The sequence below is a fragment of the Zonotrichia leucophrys genome, chromosome 20 (assembly GCF_028769735.1).
Source record: "Zonotrichia leucophrys gambelii isolate GWCS_2022_RI chromosome 20, RI_Zleu_2.0, whole genome shotgun sequence".
In the NCBI taxonomy this organism is placed as follows: Eukaryota; Metazoa; Chordata; class Aves; order Passeriformes; family Passerellidae; genus Zonotrichia; species Zonotrichia leucophrys.
Window position 1 is genome coordinate 7862475 of NC_088189.1, and position 15735 is coordinate 7878209.

General features: G+C 56.4%; 4 protein-coding genes across 4 annotated transcripts; 2 read left to right on the top strand and 2 right to left on the bottom strand.

The window, feature by feature from the left end:
- Nucleotides 1-236: 236 nt before the first annotated feature.
- Nucleotides 237-4541, bottom strand: LOC135456223 (dentin sialophosphoprotein-like). Its single transcript, XM_064729965.1, has 2 exons — nt 4413-4541; nt 237-3928 (listed from the first exon to the last, which is right to left on the bottom strand). The coding sequence occupies exons 1-2, from the start codon at nt 4480-4482 to the stop codon at nt 3192-3194; spliced, it is 807 nt and encodes a 268-aa protein (XP_064586035.1). The 5' UTR covers nt 4483-4541; the 3' UTR covers nt 237-3191.
- A 3304-nt stretch (nt 4542-7845) lies between these two features.
- DNTTIP1 (deoxynucleotidyltransferase terminal interacting protein 1) lies at nt 7846-12315 on the top strand. Its single transcript, XM_064729914.1, has 13 exons — nt 7846-7973; nt 8054-8124; nt 8332-8428; nt 8563-8661; nt 9154-9222; nt 9501-9557; nt 9801-9862; nt 10308-10353; nt 10819-10877; nt 11053-11113; nt 11467-11538; nt 11733-11788; nt 12148-12315. The coding sequence occupies exons 1-13, from the start codon at nt 7887-7889 to the stop codon at nt 12284-12286; spliced, it is 975 nt and encodes a 324-aa protein (XP_064585984.1). The 5' UTR covers nt 7846-7886; the 3' UTR covers nt 12287-12315.
- Nucleotides 12316-12567: 252 nt separating this feature from the next.
- Nucleotides 12568-14278, top strand: UBE2C (ubiquitin conjugating enzyme E2 C). Its single transcript, XM_064729916.1, has 6 exons — nt 12568-13072; nt 13150-13177; nt 13318-13404; nt 13556-13760; nt 13893-13952; nt 14088-14278. The coding sequence occupies exons 1-6, from the start codon at nt 12972-12974 to the stop codon at nt 14144-14146; spliced, it is 540 nt and encodes a 179-aa protein (XP_064585986.1). The 5' UTR covers nt 12568-12971; the 3' UTR covers nt 14147-14278.
- LOC135456191 (regulator of G-protein signaling 9-binding protein-like) lies at nt 14267-15378 on the bottom strand. Its single transcript, XM_064729915.1, has 2 exons — nt 15074-15378; nt 14267-14986 (listed from the first exon to the last, which is right to left on the bottom strand). Exons 1-2 carry the CDS (start codon nt 15264-15266, stop codon nt 14553-14555), a joined length of 627 nt encoding a protein of 208 aa, XP_064585985.1. The 5' UTR covers nt 15267-15378; the 3' UTR covers nt 14267-14552.
- Nucleotides 15379-15735: the final 357 nt, after the last annotated feature.

Here is a 15735-nt window from a genome sequence, read left to right on the forward strand (position 1 = left end):
ACACCACTGGTGCCCAGGACCAGCCCTGGTAGAGTGAGGCACAGGAAGAGGCCCCTGCACCCACACTCTGTGGGCTCTCCTCACCTCACATGTTCCTTGTAACCTTCTGGCATCAGTCAACAAGTGCAGTCACTGTCACCAGCACCATCACTTAACCATCATCATCATCAGTGTTAAAGAAAGTTCTGACACCAGACTCTGAACTCTATCAGATATATTTATTGGCACAGATCAATCATGAAATCTGGTAGCTTGAGCTGCAACCTCAAAAGGAGGAGCTCAAACAATGAAATCTCTGGGCAATTACATCCTTAGAGTGTAAACTCCCCATCCCTTACATGACAGTCCAGATCAAGAGTCTTGTTGGGCTCTGGGGTCTCCTCACTCTTCATTGCCTCACTGCTTTGTTACCCAGTGGCTGCCATGGCTCATTTTCACACCCTCTGAGGTCAGTGTTGGTGGGGGTTTCACTCAGATCTGTGGTCCATGCTACAATACGGTTGTTACAGTTCACACACCATGATCTATGAGCTGCCCACTCCAGCTATTCATTTTTAAGTAACATTTAAGCTACAGCTTTGTCTATTCTAGTAGAATGTTCAGGTTGTCAGCCCTGGGTTTCACTACTCTCTCTATTTTACCTACACAACACACCCACTATGGTTCAGATAAAGTTCAACTTGCACCTTACAGGTCCAGGTCCTGATATCAAACAAGCACTCGGCTACTTTCAAATAATAGAAAATTTTCAGCAGTCATGACCACCACAGCCATCATCATCATTGCCATCATCTGCCTCCCTGTCAGACCCAGGATTCTTTCCCTCCTCAGGCTTCTCTGGCTTCTCCCCCAGCACAGATCTCTCCCAGATGCCTCCAGCTTCCCACCAGCCCCCAGCTCCTCTCCAGTCTCCAGCTTTGCTACAAACTTTAGTTTTTCCCTAGCCACAGTCTTCCCTCACATTCTGGGGATTCTTTCCCTTCATTTGGTTTCTTGCCAGGGGAATTACTACAAACAACCAGCAAATGTTTACACTCCAGTGGGAGTTTGTTAAAGGTATATTTTCCCTTCTCAAGGAAATACCAATTTTTGTTTTCCCCTCTAATAAGGGGGCTGCAAAGGACACATATTTCATATCCAGTGCTGCCATCCAGGGGTGTGTGGCTGCAGAAATCCCACTCTGCTGCAGCAGGAGCTGCGTATTGTGGTACATTAGTGATTGTTGAACCAGGGAGTGCAGGAGCTGCACAGAGCACACACTGCAGCCTCCTGAAATCAGGGTAGGGCTGGCATTTGAGCTGCAGGACCAAATGACCCTGCAGGACAGCAGACACCAGGTTTGGCCTTTCAGAACACCAAAACCCAAATGCTTCACTATGATCTCTGAGTGCACAGCAAGTGGCTGACATGCACTTCATGCCAACACGTGCTCTTGCCCAGGGGCTGTGAATTACCCTGGGTGGTTTGGCTTTGGCACTTGTTCTGCTTACTCCAGCAACTTTAACTCTTTGCTGACCAGGCTGAACAACCAACAACATTCTGTTAAAACTGAATCTCGTGCTCCCATGTCTGTTAAAAATTGCATTAATTTTTGTCCAATAGCATCAGAATGTCTGGACCATTATTGTGTCTGCCTTAATAGGATTTCAATTGCCAGATTTCAGTCTGGCCTGGCTTACAGCCATAGGGCTCTTGCAGATCACTCATCTAAATCAAATCAAATGGGGCTGGTTTGGAGTATAATTTCCCACTCTATCCTAAGGTGCACTGGTTTCTTCTGTTTCTCTAATGAGTCTGGTTTCATATTCAGGGGGATTTGAAGGAAACAAAGAACAATCTTCTCCAGGTTCACTATGGTCAGGGCTACCCAAATGTTTCCAATCTCATTCTTCAGGGGATAAAAGTTAGTTTTTTAATCTATACAATATGAGAGGACAGGGAGTCCACATAAATATAACTTCAGTCTTTTCTTCTGACTTTTATTTTTTTTCCTTTTCTTCCTGTAGCTTTTCTTCCTGTTTATGCAGCTTCTCAATTTTCAAAGACAATAATACAGCTTCTTTGCAACCCTCTATTTCTCTCTCAGATCTTATTTCTCTCTGCTATAGTTTTTCCTGTCCTAACAGGCAGCTTCTGTGCAAGTGTCCAATATCTTACAAAAAACTCCTTTGGTCTTTTCATCTTTTATACATTCCCTGACCACCTTTAGCTTTTCTTCCACAGTTTTCCAATCCTGCCAGTTTTCATTATGTGGAGCACAAATTTGAAAGAAAATCATTGAGCACATTGCTCTGCATCTTCCCTCAGCCTTAGCATGTCAGTAGCCCACAGCACTAAATCTCTGTAATGCAGGGTCAATGGATATAAATTAAAACAATTGCTGGCTGCCCATTGATAACAGGACTCGCATAATTTGTCCAGATTGGATTTGGGCAGTTGCAGGTGAAGTAGCAGTGAGCACAGAAAGCAAAGCAACAGGAACAGACAGTGGAAAATCCTTTTCATTGGGCACACAGAGAGGAGCAGGGTCTGGGCTGGAATTTACCTCAGGATATCATGTACCAACCCCACTCCTGAGATGCTGCTTTTCCCGAGCTCAGTTATCCCATACACATCCATCTGCCCTGTGTACCAGGCCTGTAATCTGTGCTGAAGGCAAATCAGAACAGTCTCTTTGAAATCCCCTGTGTGGGCCACACTTCTGCAGGTTTTGTCCCAGCATGTCAAGTAGTATGTGACCATTCCTCCTGGCATGAAATCAGTGAGAGTTTTAGGGATCATTTAGCAGTGCCAACTGTCTTCTCCCTGTTCTGCAGTGCCTCAGCTAAGGGCATCCCCTTCTTTAAGCCAGGTACATAACTCATCTTTCCCAAAACCCACAAAACTCCAGCTTGTAGAAGGCAGGACTTGAACCTCCTTTAGAGATTTTACACTTCCTTACTCCAGAACTCCTGGGTGAAACCATCCACTGCTGCAAATTTGGATATCTGGTGCTTGGAAGGAAATGGGCAAGTGAACAAGTGCCCCACTTGAGATGCCAAGCTGTTAAAGAAATTTTTGACACTAAGCTCTCATATTCACTAGATACATTTATTGGCACAGATCAGGCATGAAATCTGGTAACCTGAGCTGGATACTACAAAAGAGGAACCCAAAAATCTCTGATCCCAGGGCAATTACATCCTTACATTCTAATATCTCCACCCCCCATAATCAGAATCATTTTCATTGCTATTGGAGTGATCATATTCATTGTAATTGGAGTCACCATCTTCACTGCTGTTGGAACTGTCACTGTAGATGTCATCATCATCATCATCTTCATTGCTACTGGAATTTTCATCACTGATGCCATCATCATCATCATCTTCATTGCTATTGGTATTTTCATCATTGATGAGATCATCACCATCATCATTGCCATCATCACCAGCACCATGGCCATCATCACTGTCATCATCACTGTCATTGTCCTTGCCATCAGAAAGATCATTTTTAACACCTTCATCACCATCTTCATTGCTTTTGGAATTGTCACTGCTGACACCATCACCACTGTCATTGCCACCATTACCATTGTCATTGTCCTTGCCATTAAAAAGGTCATTTTTATCACCATCATCACCATCTTCTTTGCTATTGGAATTGTCACTGTGGACACCATGATCATGATCATCACCATCACTGTCGTTGCCAGCATGATCATGATCATTGCAATCACAAAGCTGATTTTTATTGCCATCATCACCAGTTTCACTGCTACTGGACTCACCAGTTTCACGGCTACTGGAGTCACCAGTTTCACCTCTATTGGAGCTGTTTTTGCCATTGCCAGGCACCGTGCTGAGCTCTCTCCCAGGCTCAAGGCTCAGAGTGCTTCCCAGCTGCCCTGGTGGTGGCCACCCAGCTGGAGCCACTCCATGGAACTCTGTAGGAGAGCAGAAAGCAGCAGCATCAGCCCCAGCATGCTGCCCTTCCATCCATGCTCCCACCCAGCAGCCCAGTTAGCCATGATGCTGTGCTGTCTTCTCCCCTGCAGCTTTTCCTGCTGGGTTTCCAGGGCTCTGCCTCACCCCTGCTGCCCTCAAGGCTGAGGCAGCTCCCCACGCTGGTGCCTCCCAGCTCATGGCAGTGCCATGGTGGGGCTGGTGCTCTCCTGGGCACCTCTGCCCTGGTGCCAGCAGCCCCCCATGGCTGGGGAGTCAGGGAGAGGTGGCACTGTGCCATTGTTCACTGTGGCACAGCAGCGAGTGCCACATAGCCCGGGCACATCCCACCCCACTCCTCCCGTGACTTCCCTTGCCCTCCCAAGGCAGCAACCTGGCACCTGCCAGCACCTGCAAAACACCTGTGATTCTATGAAAATAAGGAAAAAACATTCTTAAATATTTCTCCCAGCCAGCCGTACTTGCCTGCAATGGGTGCTGCCTGCAGCTGTGCCCACAGGGTGAGGAGCCCCAGCAGGAGGATGCTCGGTGCCATGCTGATGAAGGCTGTGCCCAGGGCTCTGCCAACCCGCAATTTAAAGGGGCTCGCAGGCAGCCCGGGTGCAGGAATGGGAGGAGGCAGCCCACAGGTGACTTCAGGGACCTCCCACATTTCCCTCTAATTCTGTTTACCGAGGAGCCACTGCAGCTCCACCCTCAGCCAAGGCAGGAGCAGGATCCAGACTTGGCTGCACTCCAAGGACAGCACAAGGACTGACGGACAGAGGGGGGAACCAGGAGTGCACAGAGGCAGATTCTTCACTGCTGCTCTCAACAGGAATCCCCATGGTGACCTTCACCAACAGCAGTGACCCCAGCACCAGGCTCTGCCCCAGAGCTGGGCTCTGCTGCAGGCAGGAGCCTGTCCTGGCCCTGCCATCCCGGATGGAGCAGGATCAGGGCAAGAGCATCTGGCAGCAGCACCAGGAGCTCTCTCCTTCCACATGCAAAATGCCCTCCATTCAAGGCTCCTGTTTCACACGTGGAGATTCTTTGCAGATTTTTGTAGGTCAAATATCCAAGGCTTCATTTGAGCACCTGTCTCTGAACCATCCCATTCCCAAGCAGATTACTCCAGCTCTTTCAGAATTCCTACTGTCAGTTGCCAGGTTTAGGCACACAAATGAGCTCAAATCTCCTGAGCAAGTTAATGCCATCCCCAGACCCCTGGTCCTCCCCAGGACCCCCCTTATCCCAGGACAGCCCACGCAGCTCAGCACACTGTGGGCAGTCAGAGCTCAGTGTGTCTTTCCCCCAGACCAACCAGATCCCATCAACGTGGCCTCCATGCAGCTTTTGGGAACTCCTGAACATGAATTGCAGGATTTAGTGTCCATGCATGAGAGCCCTGTTAATTTACACACATGCATTCAACAACCACATGAATCTGCAATGGGAATGCAGTTACTGCATGCACAAACACGAAATTAGTCACTGTCCAATGAATATCTGCTTGAATGAAACAGTGCTGCATTAAAATAGACCTCTCTGGAGGAAAAGGGGACTTCAAGCACAAGAGCTCACCCCAGCTGAGGAGAGCACAGAAACCTGTATGCAAACTGCCAGCCACACTGCTGGCCTCCACCAGAGACCCACAGTCAGAGCAAATGAAAATTGGATGCTCACACTGCCTCCCCTTTCCTCTGCATGGGATCTCAGAGTAAAGACATATTTAATGTGTTTGAGACAGCAGATTAAGCTTAACAAAGATCCAATTCTCTGAGTGCTAACCCATTTAAATGAAGTTATTCTCCAGCCACCCAGAAGAGCAAGTTGGAATCTAATTTTCCAATTTTTTCCTTCTCTATTTAATGATTTCTTTCTGAATTACACACAAAGCAATGTGCAATGAATAGGGTAGGAGAACTTAAGGACTGGTCTGCCCAGGGCACATCAGCACCAAGCACAAATGGGTTGGAGTTTCTGGATGATAGACAAAGTTTAAATTTGCAACTGTGGGGTGAGTGAAATTAATTGGTTTTAGATTGATGTCATTACTACAGCTCTAATCTGGCACTTGACAGGAGGGCTGGAAAAGCAAACTCGTGCTCAAAGAGCTTTCCACCAACATCACATCAAGACAATGCAGGGCCAGTGCAGGGGAAGGAGCACAGCTCTGCACAAACCTCCACCAATCTGTGTGGGAAGAGGGCCCATGGCAAGAAAAATGCTTTAAGTACAGGTTGATCCTTCTCCTCCTGCTGTGACTCAAGGTGGATGCAATTCCTCCCCGAGGCACCCATGGCCATGGAGATGTGGTGCTCCACACCTGCAGCCGCCCGGCGGAACCCGCTGGCCCGGTGCTTATCACGGGTTCCTGTGGCTGCTAATCACCCCTGAGCTGGGCACCCCGGGGCAGGCACTGCTGGCCAGCCCGTGTCAGCAGCTCCAGCTCCCTTCCACGCACCTGCAAAACCATCTGGAACAACCTGAGGGATGGCAGGGCTCCTTCTGACCTCAGGAGTGCTGCGACGGAGAGCTCAGCGCTGCTGCTGTCCCTGTGCTTGCCTGGTGGTGCCTCCTCTTGGGAACAACACCAAAATTCTGGCACATTTCTGCTTTAGCAGACCATAATCCTGGATAACATTTAGGGAGCTAATGGAGGAGAATGTCTGACAAGCAAATTGCTCTGATGAAATAAACACCTGAGGATACTGAGGGTCAGAGGGACTTGTCCAAAGTCTCCCTGAGAATCAAGCAGGAACATGGGTAACCTCAGCTGTGAATCTGGTGTTCATGTCTGGCAGACATGTACCTACCACAGAGATCCATGGAAAATTACCATTAGAAGCCAGGGCCTGGAGGAGACCCAAATAAGGCATCACATCAGTTAGATTTAGGTGATCCCTGGGAGATGTTGTTCTGAAACGTTCTTGAAAAGATATCCCTGCAAAAACAGCGACTCTGTCATTGAGAATTTGTTCCAGGTTTTAAATCTTCTTCCAGGCTTCCATGGGAGCCCAGTGTGCCACGTGCACTCATCCCTTGAACACAAATGAAACAAGACTGAGCATCTGGCAAAGCTGGTGGGAAGGAGATGCCACTTTCCCCTCAGCTGGGCCCAGGGCTGTCCCACTGGCAGAGAGGACAGCGAGATGGCAGGGAGATGACACTTGGAGATGGCTGCTGGAGCACACCCCTGCTCTGCACAGCGAGACCCACCCTGAGCTCTGCCAAATCCCCTGTGCTTGGTTTCTCCCACTGATTCATCTTGGAATGAGGAAGAACGTTACGAGAAAAATAATAAATGGTTTATCAGTGCAAACTGTTATAGAGCTGATTCAACAGAAAAGCTTCTCTTTGACCGCAACATGGGGTGAGATTATCTGGAAAACTACAAAAAAGTTGTTTTGACTATTCTGCACACATTATACAAGATGAGGAAATGCTTTGGGGTGTTTGCTCAGAGAAGCAATGAGAATCCAGAAAGAGGAATTACACGAGCAAACACAGAGATCATGAAAGACTGGCGTTCACATTCCAGCTGCTCTCAGAGCCAGGGGCCGCGTGTGTCCAGCTCCACCCGCTGGGACAGCTCCTGCCCTGGGACAGGATGAGTTTAAGGCACTCGGGATGCCGTGCCTCGCCCTCCGCACTGCTCTGGGTGGGACAGGGTGAGTTTAAGGCACTCGGGATGCCGTGCTCCGCACCGCTCAGCCCCAGGGAGCGGCAGGGACACCCGGAGGCTGCGCCCAGCGCCCCGGCGGCACCTCCCGGGCGGGCACGCTGTGAGCCCGGGCTCCGTGAGCCCACACCGGGTGTCCCCCTGGCCCTGCCGCTCCCGCCCGGGCCCGGCCCGGCCCCGTTGCCCCGGTTCGCGTCACATCCGTCGGGGCCCGATGATGCAGGCGCGGGATCCCCGCGCATCCGGTGCCCGGCCCCGCAGCCGGCAGCGCGGCCATGGGCGCCGCCCGCGATGCGGAGCAGCAGCCGGGGCCGCCGGGCGAGGAGGGCCCGGGCGAGGCCGAGGAGCAGCTGGTCAGCACGGTGAGGAGGGGGCCGAGCCGGGCTGGGCTGGGTTGGGGGGCGGCGGGGCCGCGGCTGACCCGCTGCTGTGTGTCCCGCAGAACCCCTGGAACATCATGATCAAGCACCGGCAGGTGCAGCGGCGCGGGCGGCGCTCCCAGATGACCACCAGGTACGGCGGGACCGGGATGGGCACCGGGGCACGGGGGGATGCAGGGGAAGAGTGGAACCGCGGGTTCGGGATGGGCACCGGGGCATGGGGGGATGCAGGGGAAGGGTGGAGCTGCGGGGCTGGGATGGGCACCGGGCACGGGGAGGATCGGGTCAGACCGGGCCGGGCAGGGGGTTCCGCGCCGCCCTCTGAGCCCTCCACCCGCAGCTTCACGGACCCGAGCGTGTCCATGGACCTGCTGCGTGCTGTGCTGCAGCCCAGCATCAACGAGGAGATCCAGGGCATCTTCAACAAGTACATGAAGGTGAGTGCTGGGCAGGTGGGCAGCAGCCTGAAGGTGCTGGGGACAGCTCGGCTGGCACCGAGGCCATCGTGCCTGGCTGTGAGCTGAGCTGGCACTGCACAGGCTGCCACCCTCTCCTGCCTTTTCCTCCCCAGTTCTTCCAGACAGCAGCAATCAACGTGCGTGATAACGTTGGTGAGGAGGTGGACCCAGAGCAGCTCATCCAGGAGACCTGCAGGAGCTGCCTGGAGCAGGTGGGTGATGGTGAGGTATTTCTTGGGTGCCCAGCAAGCAAAGCAGCCTGGCTAGAATGTGTCCCTCTTAACAGCTTTGCTGTCACTGTGAGGGGACACCCACAGCCCTTGTATGACGGCTGTGTTGGGATTCATTCTCATTTGGAAGAAGGGAGCAGTCAGGGCTGGGTAGCTCATGCTGCTTCTCACTGCTGCTGTAGGAACCTGGCACACTGCTGGAGTCCCACAGAAACTGGCTCCCAGTACCTGTCAGAGGGTCCTGGCAGGGTAGGGAAGGACTTTTCCTTTCACATCTTGCTTATCTGCCAGTTCTCCAGAATTTATCATGCTCAGGTTGTGCTTTTGCATCTGGCTGTCTGTGGAAGCATGGCGTGGTAGCACTCCAAAAGCAAAGCTGCTGCAGGGCTTTTAGGCAGATATGTAGAGGTGGGGATTGGTTATGGGGCCGTCTCTGAGCCCAGAATCCATGGAACCTTCTTTGTCTTCCTGCAGGCCAAGCTGTTGTTCTCCGATGGCAAAAAGGTGGTTCCCAGGTTGCCCCATGAGCAGGCAGTGCCAAAGGTAATTGCTGTGACTGTACACAGAGGTTTAAATGACCTGTGAGAGCTTGGAGAAGAGTTGGGATCACTTTGTTCTCTGGCTCTTCTTGGCTGCCAGTGCAGTAGTGCAGAGGCAGAGTGGGGGATGTTTGGCTCAAAGGGAGTACAGGGCAAGGAGAATCCCAGGTGTGGGTGCTGCTTGCTGCAGTTCAGGCTGCTCACAGAGGTGGGCTGGGGTCAGTGTTCACCTGCCCAGGATGGGAGAAGAGCCCTGCTCATCCCACTGCCCTTCCTCCTCAGCGTGCCCGACAGATGGATGAGGAGCTGAGCCGCCGAGGGAGCCCCATTCCAAAAAAGGTACAGTGGTTTCCCCACAAAATATTTTATTTTTGGGAAGCCTGGCCCTCGTTCCTGGCCATTCCCACAATGTGAGTGCATGGAGGTGCACAGGCAGCTTTTTGAGCCATTGGAGGTGCTCAGTCTGGTCCCAGGCAGTGTTTTTGCCTGTGACAAAAGAAGCAGCTTCCCTGGGAGAGGGAGGGTTGCTGAGAGGGTTCACAGGCAGCACAGCTGGGTCTCACAAGGGTTTTTTCCATGCAGAGGAAGGGGCGGCCTCCAGGACAGAGCCTGTCAAATGACCGTGGAGTCTCAGGCATGGCAGCGTGAGTACAAACCCTGAGCCAGAAGCCCTGTTTGGGGAGGGCAGGGGGCATGAGGCTGCCTGTGGGGAGCACAGAAACCCCACAGACTCCTCTCCTGCACAGGGGTGATGGGAGTTCTGGATGTGAGCAAAAGCAGGGCTAGGTTGATGTGTTCCCCTCAGGAGGCAAAGACCTTTAAAGGAGGGATTTTAAACAGGCTCAAAGGGGTGAAAAGGTCCAGATGGATCATTCAGAGTGAGTGGTGAGACACAGGGGATGGTGGGATCTGGGCAGCCAGGAGAGGAGGATGTGCAGCAAAGCTGAGGGTCCGAAGCTGGGCACTGTGGGGGAATGGAGGGTGTGAAAAACAGTGGATCTGGAAGAGCTTGGGCTCAGTCCCTGCTGCTGGTGGTGACTGAGCTGATCCCCCTGGGACTCATTCTCACTGTGTTTTCCTTCCCCTCAGGTGGAAGCTCAAAGTCTCTGAGCCTGTGAAAAGGGATGGACCAAAGGTACAAGCTGTCCGACACTGCTGGGCTCCCTCTCTCCTCCCCTTTGCCCCCTCTGGCAGAGCCCTGCAGCTGCAGGAGCCCAGGACAGCGGGGCTGTGCTGTGCCCTGACGGGGCCCTGGGCAGGGCTGGAGCAAGAAGAGGAAGCGAAGTGCCCGGAGGCCCTTGCTGGTCTCCCCAGGCACCAAAACCTGTATCCCTGCAGTGTGGTGCCGCTAGGGCAGCCCTGAGGAGACCGGGAGTAGCCAGGAGAATCCCACAAGTGTTTCCCACGAGGGAAACTGCTTAGATCAGCCCAGATGGAATGTAACGTCCCTCCCCTGCGGCAGGCTGGAGGTCATTGGCCAGCTCCCTCCCTCCCAGCCTGGAGGCAGCTCCAAGGTTCCCTGTCAGAGAGCCGAGGCTTGTGGAGCGTGGCCAGCAGCAGCTTCATTTCTAATGTTGCCCCTTTTCCAATTGCTCTGTAGTGGGATCCATCCCGACTGACTGAAACCACAACCTTTGTGCTGGGATCTCGAGCAAACAAGTAAGGAACGGCCCTGTCGATGGAGGGTGGCGTCCCCAGGCAGGAGCCCGTGACACTCCTCCCGTCACTTCGCTTCTCTGCCTCAGTAGGAAGGCCTTGGGGAGGAGAGGGGTGTCCCTGTGCCACCGCAGGTGCCCTGCCCACACCCCTAACACCCCTCGTGTTCCTATTGCAGGGCTCTCGGGATGGGAGGAACAAGAGGGCGACTCTACATCAAGCATCCCCACCTCTTTAAGGTCAGGTGCCACAGCCAGATGGTTTCCCATGGGAATTAGGAGCGTATGCTTCAGCTCCCTTGTTTACCTCCTCCCCCATGCCCTTGTTTGTTGTCTTAGAGTGCGTTCCCAAGGTTTGGCCAGCGCACAACATGAGCCAATGGTGTCCCTGTGCCTGCCAAGGCGGCGGGATGGGCAGAGCCAGGGCTGAGGCTGGAGCAGGGCAGGAGGAGCGGGGGGCAGAGCAGAGTGAGGGGCAGATCAGAGCAGAGTGGGGGGCAGATCAGAGCGGGGGACAGTGTCCTGCAGGAGGGGGAGCTTTCAGGGCAGGGTCTGTCACTTGTTCTCAGCTCGGTCCTTGGTGTTTATTGCAGTATGCAGCTGACCCGCAGGATAAGCACTGGCTGACAGAGCAGCAGCACATGAGAGCCATTGGGGGCAAGATGGTGAGTACAGCCAGCGCAGGGCCCGCCACAGGGGTGGGGACACTGCGCTGCCAGGGTCTGTGCCCTGCCCACAGCACTGGGGCATGGCCAGGAGGCACAGCTGGCTCCCACGGGGACAGCAGTGGCTGGGGGAATGGCCCTGCCCTGGCTGCCCCTCGCAGGCACCCTGAGGTGTCCCCCACCTTGTGTCACAGGCCTACCTCCTCATTGAAGAGGACATTCGGGATTTGGCCGCCAGTGAGGATTACAGGTGAGGAGCAAAGCAGAAACTCTGAAAGTGCTGCTGGGCCTGGGGCTGCTTCCCAGGGGATCCCCACCATGTGCCCCTCACTGCTGCATTGCAGGGGTGTCCTGTGCTGGAGGGACTCCCTGTGTGCTGGCTGGGGGGCTCGGTTATGGTTGTGGTTTGGTGCCCAGGGGGCCATGTTGGTGACAAAGGTGTGGACTTGGTGTTGGTTGGAGGTCCATGGTAGGTTTGGGCTCAGTGCTGAGATCCATGGTGGGTTTTGTGGGTCTGGCCTTGGTACTGATGTGTGCCAGGCGACATGGTGGGTTTGGGGTCATCAGTGGGTGCTGTAGTCCCTCCATCTCGCCCTCTTTCCTCCCCAGGGACTCTGTTGATCTGCGGCTGGAAGAGCTGAAGCCTTTCATCCCACCAGCCTGGATGACTGAGAAGATGCAGAAGCACATGGAGACGCTTCGCCGCGGGGGGGAGGTGCCGCCCCCCGAGGACCCCCCCGAACCCTGATGCCCCCCAATAAAGCCGCTTCGTTCCCACCTCGCCGTTTCCTGGCACCAGGCACCGGGCTCTGCCCGCCGAGGGGCCTGCGGGACGCGCGGTCCCGCCCCCGCGGGACAGCGGCCAATCACAGCGCGGGGCGTCACCGGGCCGGCTGTCAATCACCAGCCGCTGGCCGTTATCGTGGGAGCTGCATCCTCGGCGGGCGGTGATTGGCCGGCTCGAACGGGGCTGCGCGCTGATTGGTGGAGGGGCGGCACGCGGAAATATTCAAACGGGGCGCGGGAGCGGGCGGGGCGTACCGGAGTGTCCGGAACCGGGGCTGTGACCGAGCCGCTCCTGCACCGGAGAAGGGTTGGGACCCAGCCGCTCCTGCACCGACAAAGGGGTCGGGACCGAGCCGCTGCTGATTCGAAGAGCGGGGGTTGGGATCGGGCCGCCGCCGCCGCACGGGAGAGCCCCAAGCACCGCCGTTCGGCACGGGGCAGCCCCGCTAGGGGAGCCCTGACCGCCGCTCGGCACCGACAGAGCCGCAGAGGGCCCGAGTCCTGCCCCGAGCGGGACTGCGGGAGGGAGGGAAGGAGCCAGCGGAGCCCGGTGCGGCGCCGCCAGGGAACGGGAGCCGCCTCCAGCCCGTGACCCGCCGGCAGCGGCGGCCGGTCCCGGTGTGCTGCTCCTTGCCCCGGGAGCCGCTATGGCCTCACAGAACGCCGACCCCGCCGCCGTGTCCAGCGCGGCCGCCCGCAAAGCGGCTGAGACGGGGGCCACGGCGGCCCGCGGCGCCGTGGGCAAGAGGTGAGCGGGGCCGGGACCGGGGCTGAGGGCGGGGGCTGCCCCGGTGAGCCGGCCGGTAACGTGCGCTTTCCCCGCAGGCTGCAGCAAGAACTGATGGCGTTGATGGTGAGTGGGGCCCCGGGGCCGAGTCGGGATTTGGGGATCCTGAGGCCAAGCCGGGGGTTGAGGGTCCCCAAAGGCACCTGGGGCTGAACCGGGGTGGGGTGGGGGATGTCCGGGGCCGCCCTAACGCGCTGTCCCCGCAGATGTCCGGTGACAAAGGCATTTCCGCCTTCCCCGAGTCCGACAACCTCTTCAAGTGGATCGGGACCATTGACGGCGCCGCCGGGACGGTGAGAGGCGCGATCCCGGTCTGGGGGGGCCTGCCCCTGCCCCAGCCTCCTCCCTTCGGCTGAGGGTGGTCCCAGCCCTCCACTGCCCCTGTTCCTCTTCTTCCCCGCACCTCTGCGGCTACAGCCCCCCCTGACTCCTGTCCCACCCCAGGCCTACGAGGAGCTGCGGTACAAGCTGTCGCTGGAGTTCCCCAGCGGGTACCCCTACACAGCACCCACCGTGCGGTTCCTGACTCCCTGCTTCCACCCCAACGTCGACACCCAGGGCAACATCTGCCTCGACATCCTCAAGGAGAAGTGGTCAGCGCTGTATGATGTCCGCACAATCCTGCTCTCCATACAGAGCCTGCTGGCAGGTGGGTCTCGTGGACAAGCTGCTGGGAGAGCTGAGGGAGGGGAAGGTGATGGTGGTGGGGCTGTCCAACCCAGATCAGGGCTCAGGGGTGTCCAGGTCACCCCCCACCAGCTGACCCAGCCACTGTTTGCAGAGCCAAACATCGAGAGCCCTCTGAACACACATGCAGCCGAGCTCTGGAAGAACCAAGTTGGTGAGTGCCTGAAGCAGAACTCTCCTGCTCCCTCCCCAGTGGGATGAGCAGCAGCACAGCCCCCAGTGCCTGTCTGACCCCACAGCTGCCCTGGCCACTGCCTCAGGTGGTGTCATATTCCCCCTCTCTCCTCAGCCTACAAGAAGTATGTGCGGGAGACGTACAACAAGCAGACCAAGAGCCAGGAGACCTGACCATCACCACGGCCCCTCAGCCCACCCCTTCCCTCCCTCCCTCCCGGCCATCCCCTGCCTTCTGTATCATAGGCTGTTTTTAAATTAATGTCGCAGTCCGAGCCACGGTTAATGTATAAATAAATGAATAAATGCAGGTTTATAACTTCTGCAGGGGATTCTGTGGCAGCTCTAGCATACTCTGAGTGCCTAGAGGACCCTCTGCAAGTGTGGGCAGGAAGGGTGGAAGGGATAGTGACCCCTGTAGGGTAACAGGAGTTTATCAGTATTTGGGGGACTGCAGTGATCTCATTTTGTCTACAGGAGCAGCTCCCACCATCACCTGTATGGGCAGGGGTTGAGATCTGTAGGGGTACCTCTGTCCCCTGCTCTGTGACAGGGGTGCCACCTCTCCTGCCCCCCTAGCTCACAGCACCCCACAGCAGTGCCCAGCACAGGCGCCTCCCCAGGCCGCTCTCTCTGTGGTGCCGCTTGTCTCTGCCGGCTGTGTGGTCTCTGTGGCTTCCACTGTCCATGGTGGAATGTTGGCTCCGCTCTCCATCTCTGCCAGCGTGGCCCTCACCTGCTCGATCTCCTCCTCCAAGCTCTGGGTGCTGGGGGGCTGTGTGGGACCCCCTCCTCTCCGGCTGGGCAGCCCCCAGCCCCCCAGCCCAGTGCGCAGCGGGGCCACACCACCCCCTTGCACGGAGAAGAGCTGGCAGAGGTGCTGGGCTCTGTACAGGTCCTGCAGGAAGAGCTCCAGGGCGGAGAGGAAGAGCACCCAGAGCCGCTCCAGCTCCTGCCGCTCCCGAGGGCTGGCCGGGTCCTGCCGCAGCCCCACCAGCAGCGTCCGCCGCAGCCCTGTGGGACGGCGTGTGAGCCGGGGCCAAGCAGGGCGGGTGCAGAGGCCCCCGTGGCTGCTGCCCGGTGCAGCAGTGCCCTCCTTACCCATGCTGAGCTCACAGGCCTCTGCGCTCCTCCTGCGGCGCTCCTCTCGCAGCCGGGGGCCGTCCCCGCTGCCCCCGAGCTGCAGCACCAGCTGATGGTGTCCGGCCGTGGCCTTGCAGAGGGCAGCCTGGGCTGTGGCACACGTTCCCACTGCCCCCCGCCCGCGGCTCGCATCCCTTCTGCCTGGTGCCATCACAGCCCGTGACAACGGGGCAGGATGGCCGCGGTGGCCGCTGGCTCTCCGGGGGCTCGGCTGCTCTGTACCACCACAGCGCTGTGCTGTGACCAGCTCTGAGCTGTGTTTTGGTTCGGTGGTCCCACCCACTCTGGCTGGGGACTGCACCCCGCCTCATCCCCCTGCTGTGCTCCACCCCTGCCGGTCCTCAGGGAGCTGTGGTTTCCAACAGGCTGGCACAGCCCCTTCAAAGACAGACACAGAGACAAGTGTCACCTTTCCCCTGTAGGGAAGGGGCTCTCCTGCCCTACCACCTTATAGCCAGGTCCTCTGGGTGGGAGATGTGGGTCCCAGTGTGGGGCTCTCTAAGCCCCGGTGGTCCCACAGCCCTGCCCTGGCGCAGGACCCTCAGGGCCATCCTCTCTCAGCCTCTGGCGTGTGAACGAGCTGCTCTGCACGGAAACTCTGAGCTCAGCACTGGCGCCTG

Bases quoted from the DNA above. Each gene is read 5' to 3' on its own strand.
- LOC135456223 (XM_064729965.1), bottom strand. From the start codon at position 4,482: ATGGCACCGAGCATCCTCCTGCTGGGGCTCCTCACCCTGTGGGCACAG. The intron at 3,929-4,412 runs GCAAGTACGGCT...GCTCTCCTACAG, and splicing joins GCAGGCAGCACCCATTGCAG to AGTTCCATGGAGTGGCTCCA.
- DNTTIP1 (XM_064729914.1), top strand. From the start codon at position 7,887: ATGGGCGCCGCCCGCGATGCGGAGCAGCAGCCGGGGCCGCCGGGCGAG. The intron at 7,974-8,053 runs GTGAGGAGGGGG...TGTGTCCCGCAG, and splicing joins AGGAGCAGCTGGTCAGCACG to AACCCCTGGAACATCATGAT. The intron at 8,429-8,562 runs GTGAGTGCTGGG...TTTCCTCCCCAG, and splicing joins TCTTCAACAAGTACATGAAG to TTCTTCCAGACAGCAGCAAT.
- UBE2C (XM_064729916.1), top strand. From the start codon at position 12,972: ATGGCCTCACAGAACGCCGACCCCGCCGCCGTGTCCAGCGCGGCCGCC. The intron at 13,178-13,317 runs GTGAGTGGGGCC...CTGTCCCCGCAG, and splicing joins AAGAACTGATGGCGTTGATG to ATGTCCGGTGACAAAGGCAT. The intron at 13,953-14,087 runs GTGAGTGCCTGA...CTCTCTCCTCAG, and splicing joins GCTCTGGAAGAACCAAGTTG to CCTACAAGAAGTATGTGCGG.
- LOC135456191 (XM_064729915.1), bottom strand. From the start codon at position 15,266: ATGGCACCAGGCAGAAGGGATGCGAGCCGCGGGCGGGGGGCAGTGGGA. The intron at 14,987-15,073 runs GTAAGGAGGGCA...GCCGTCCCACAG, and splicing joins GGCCTGTGAGCTCAGCATGG to GGCTGCGGCGGACGCTGCTG.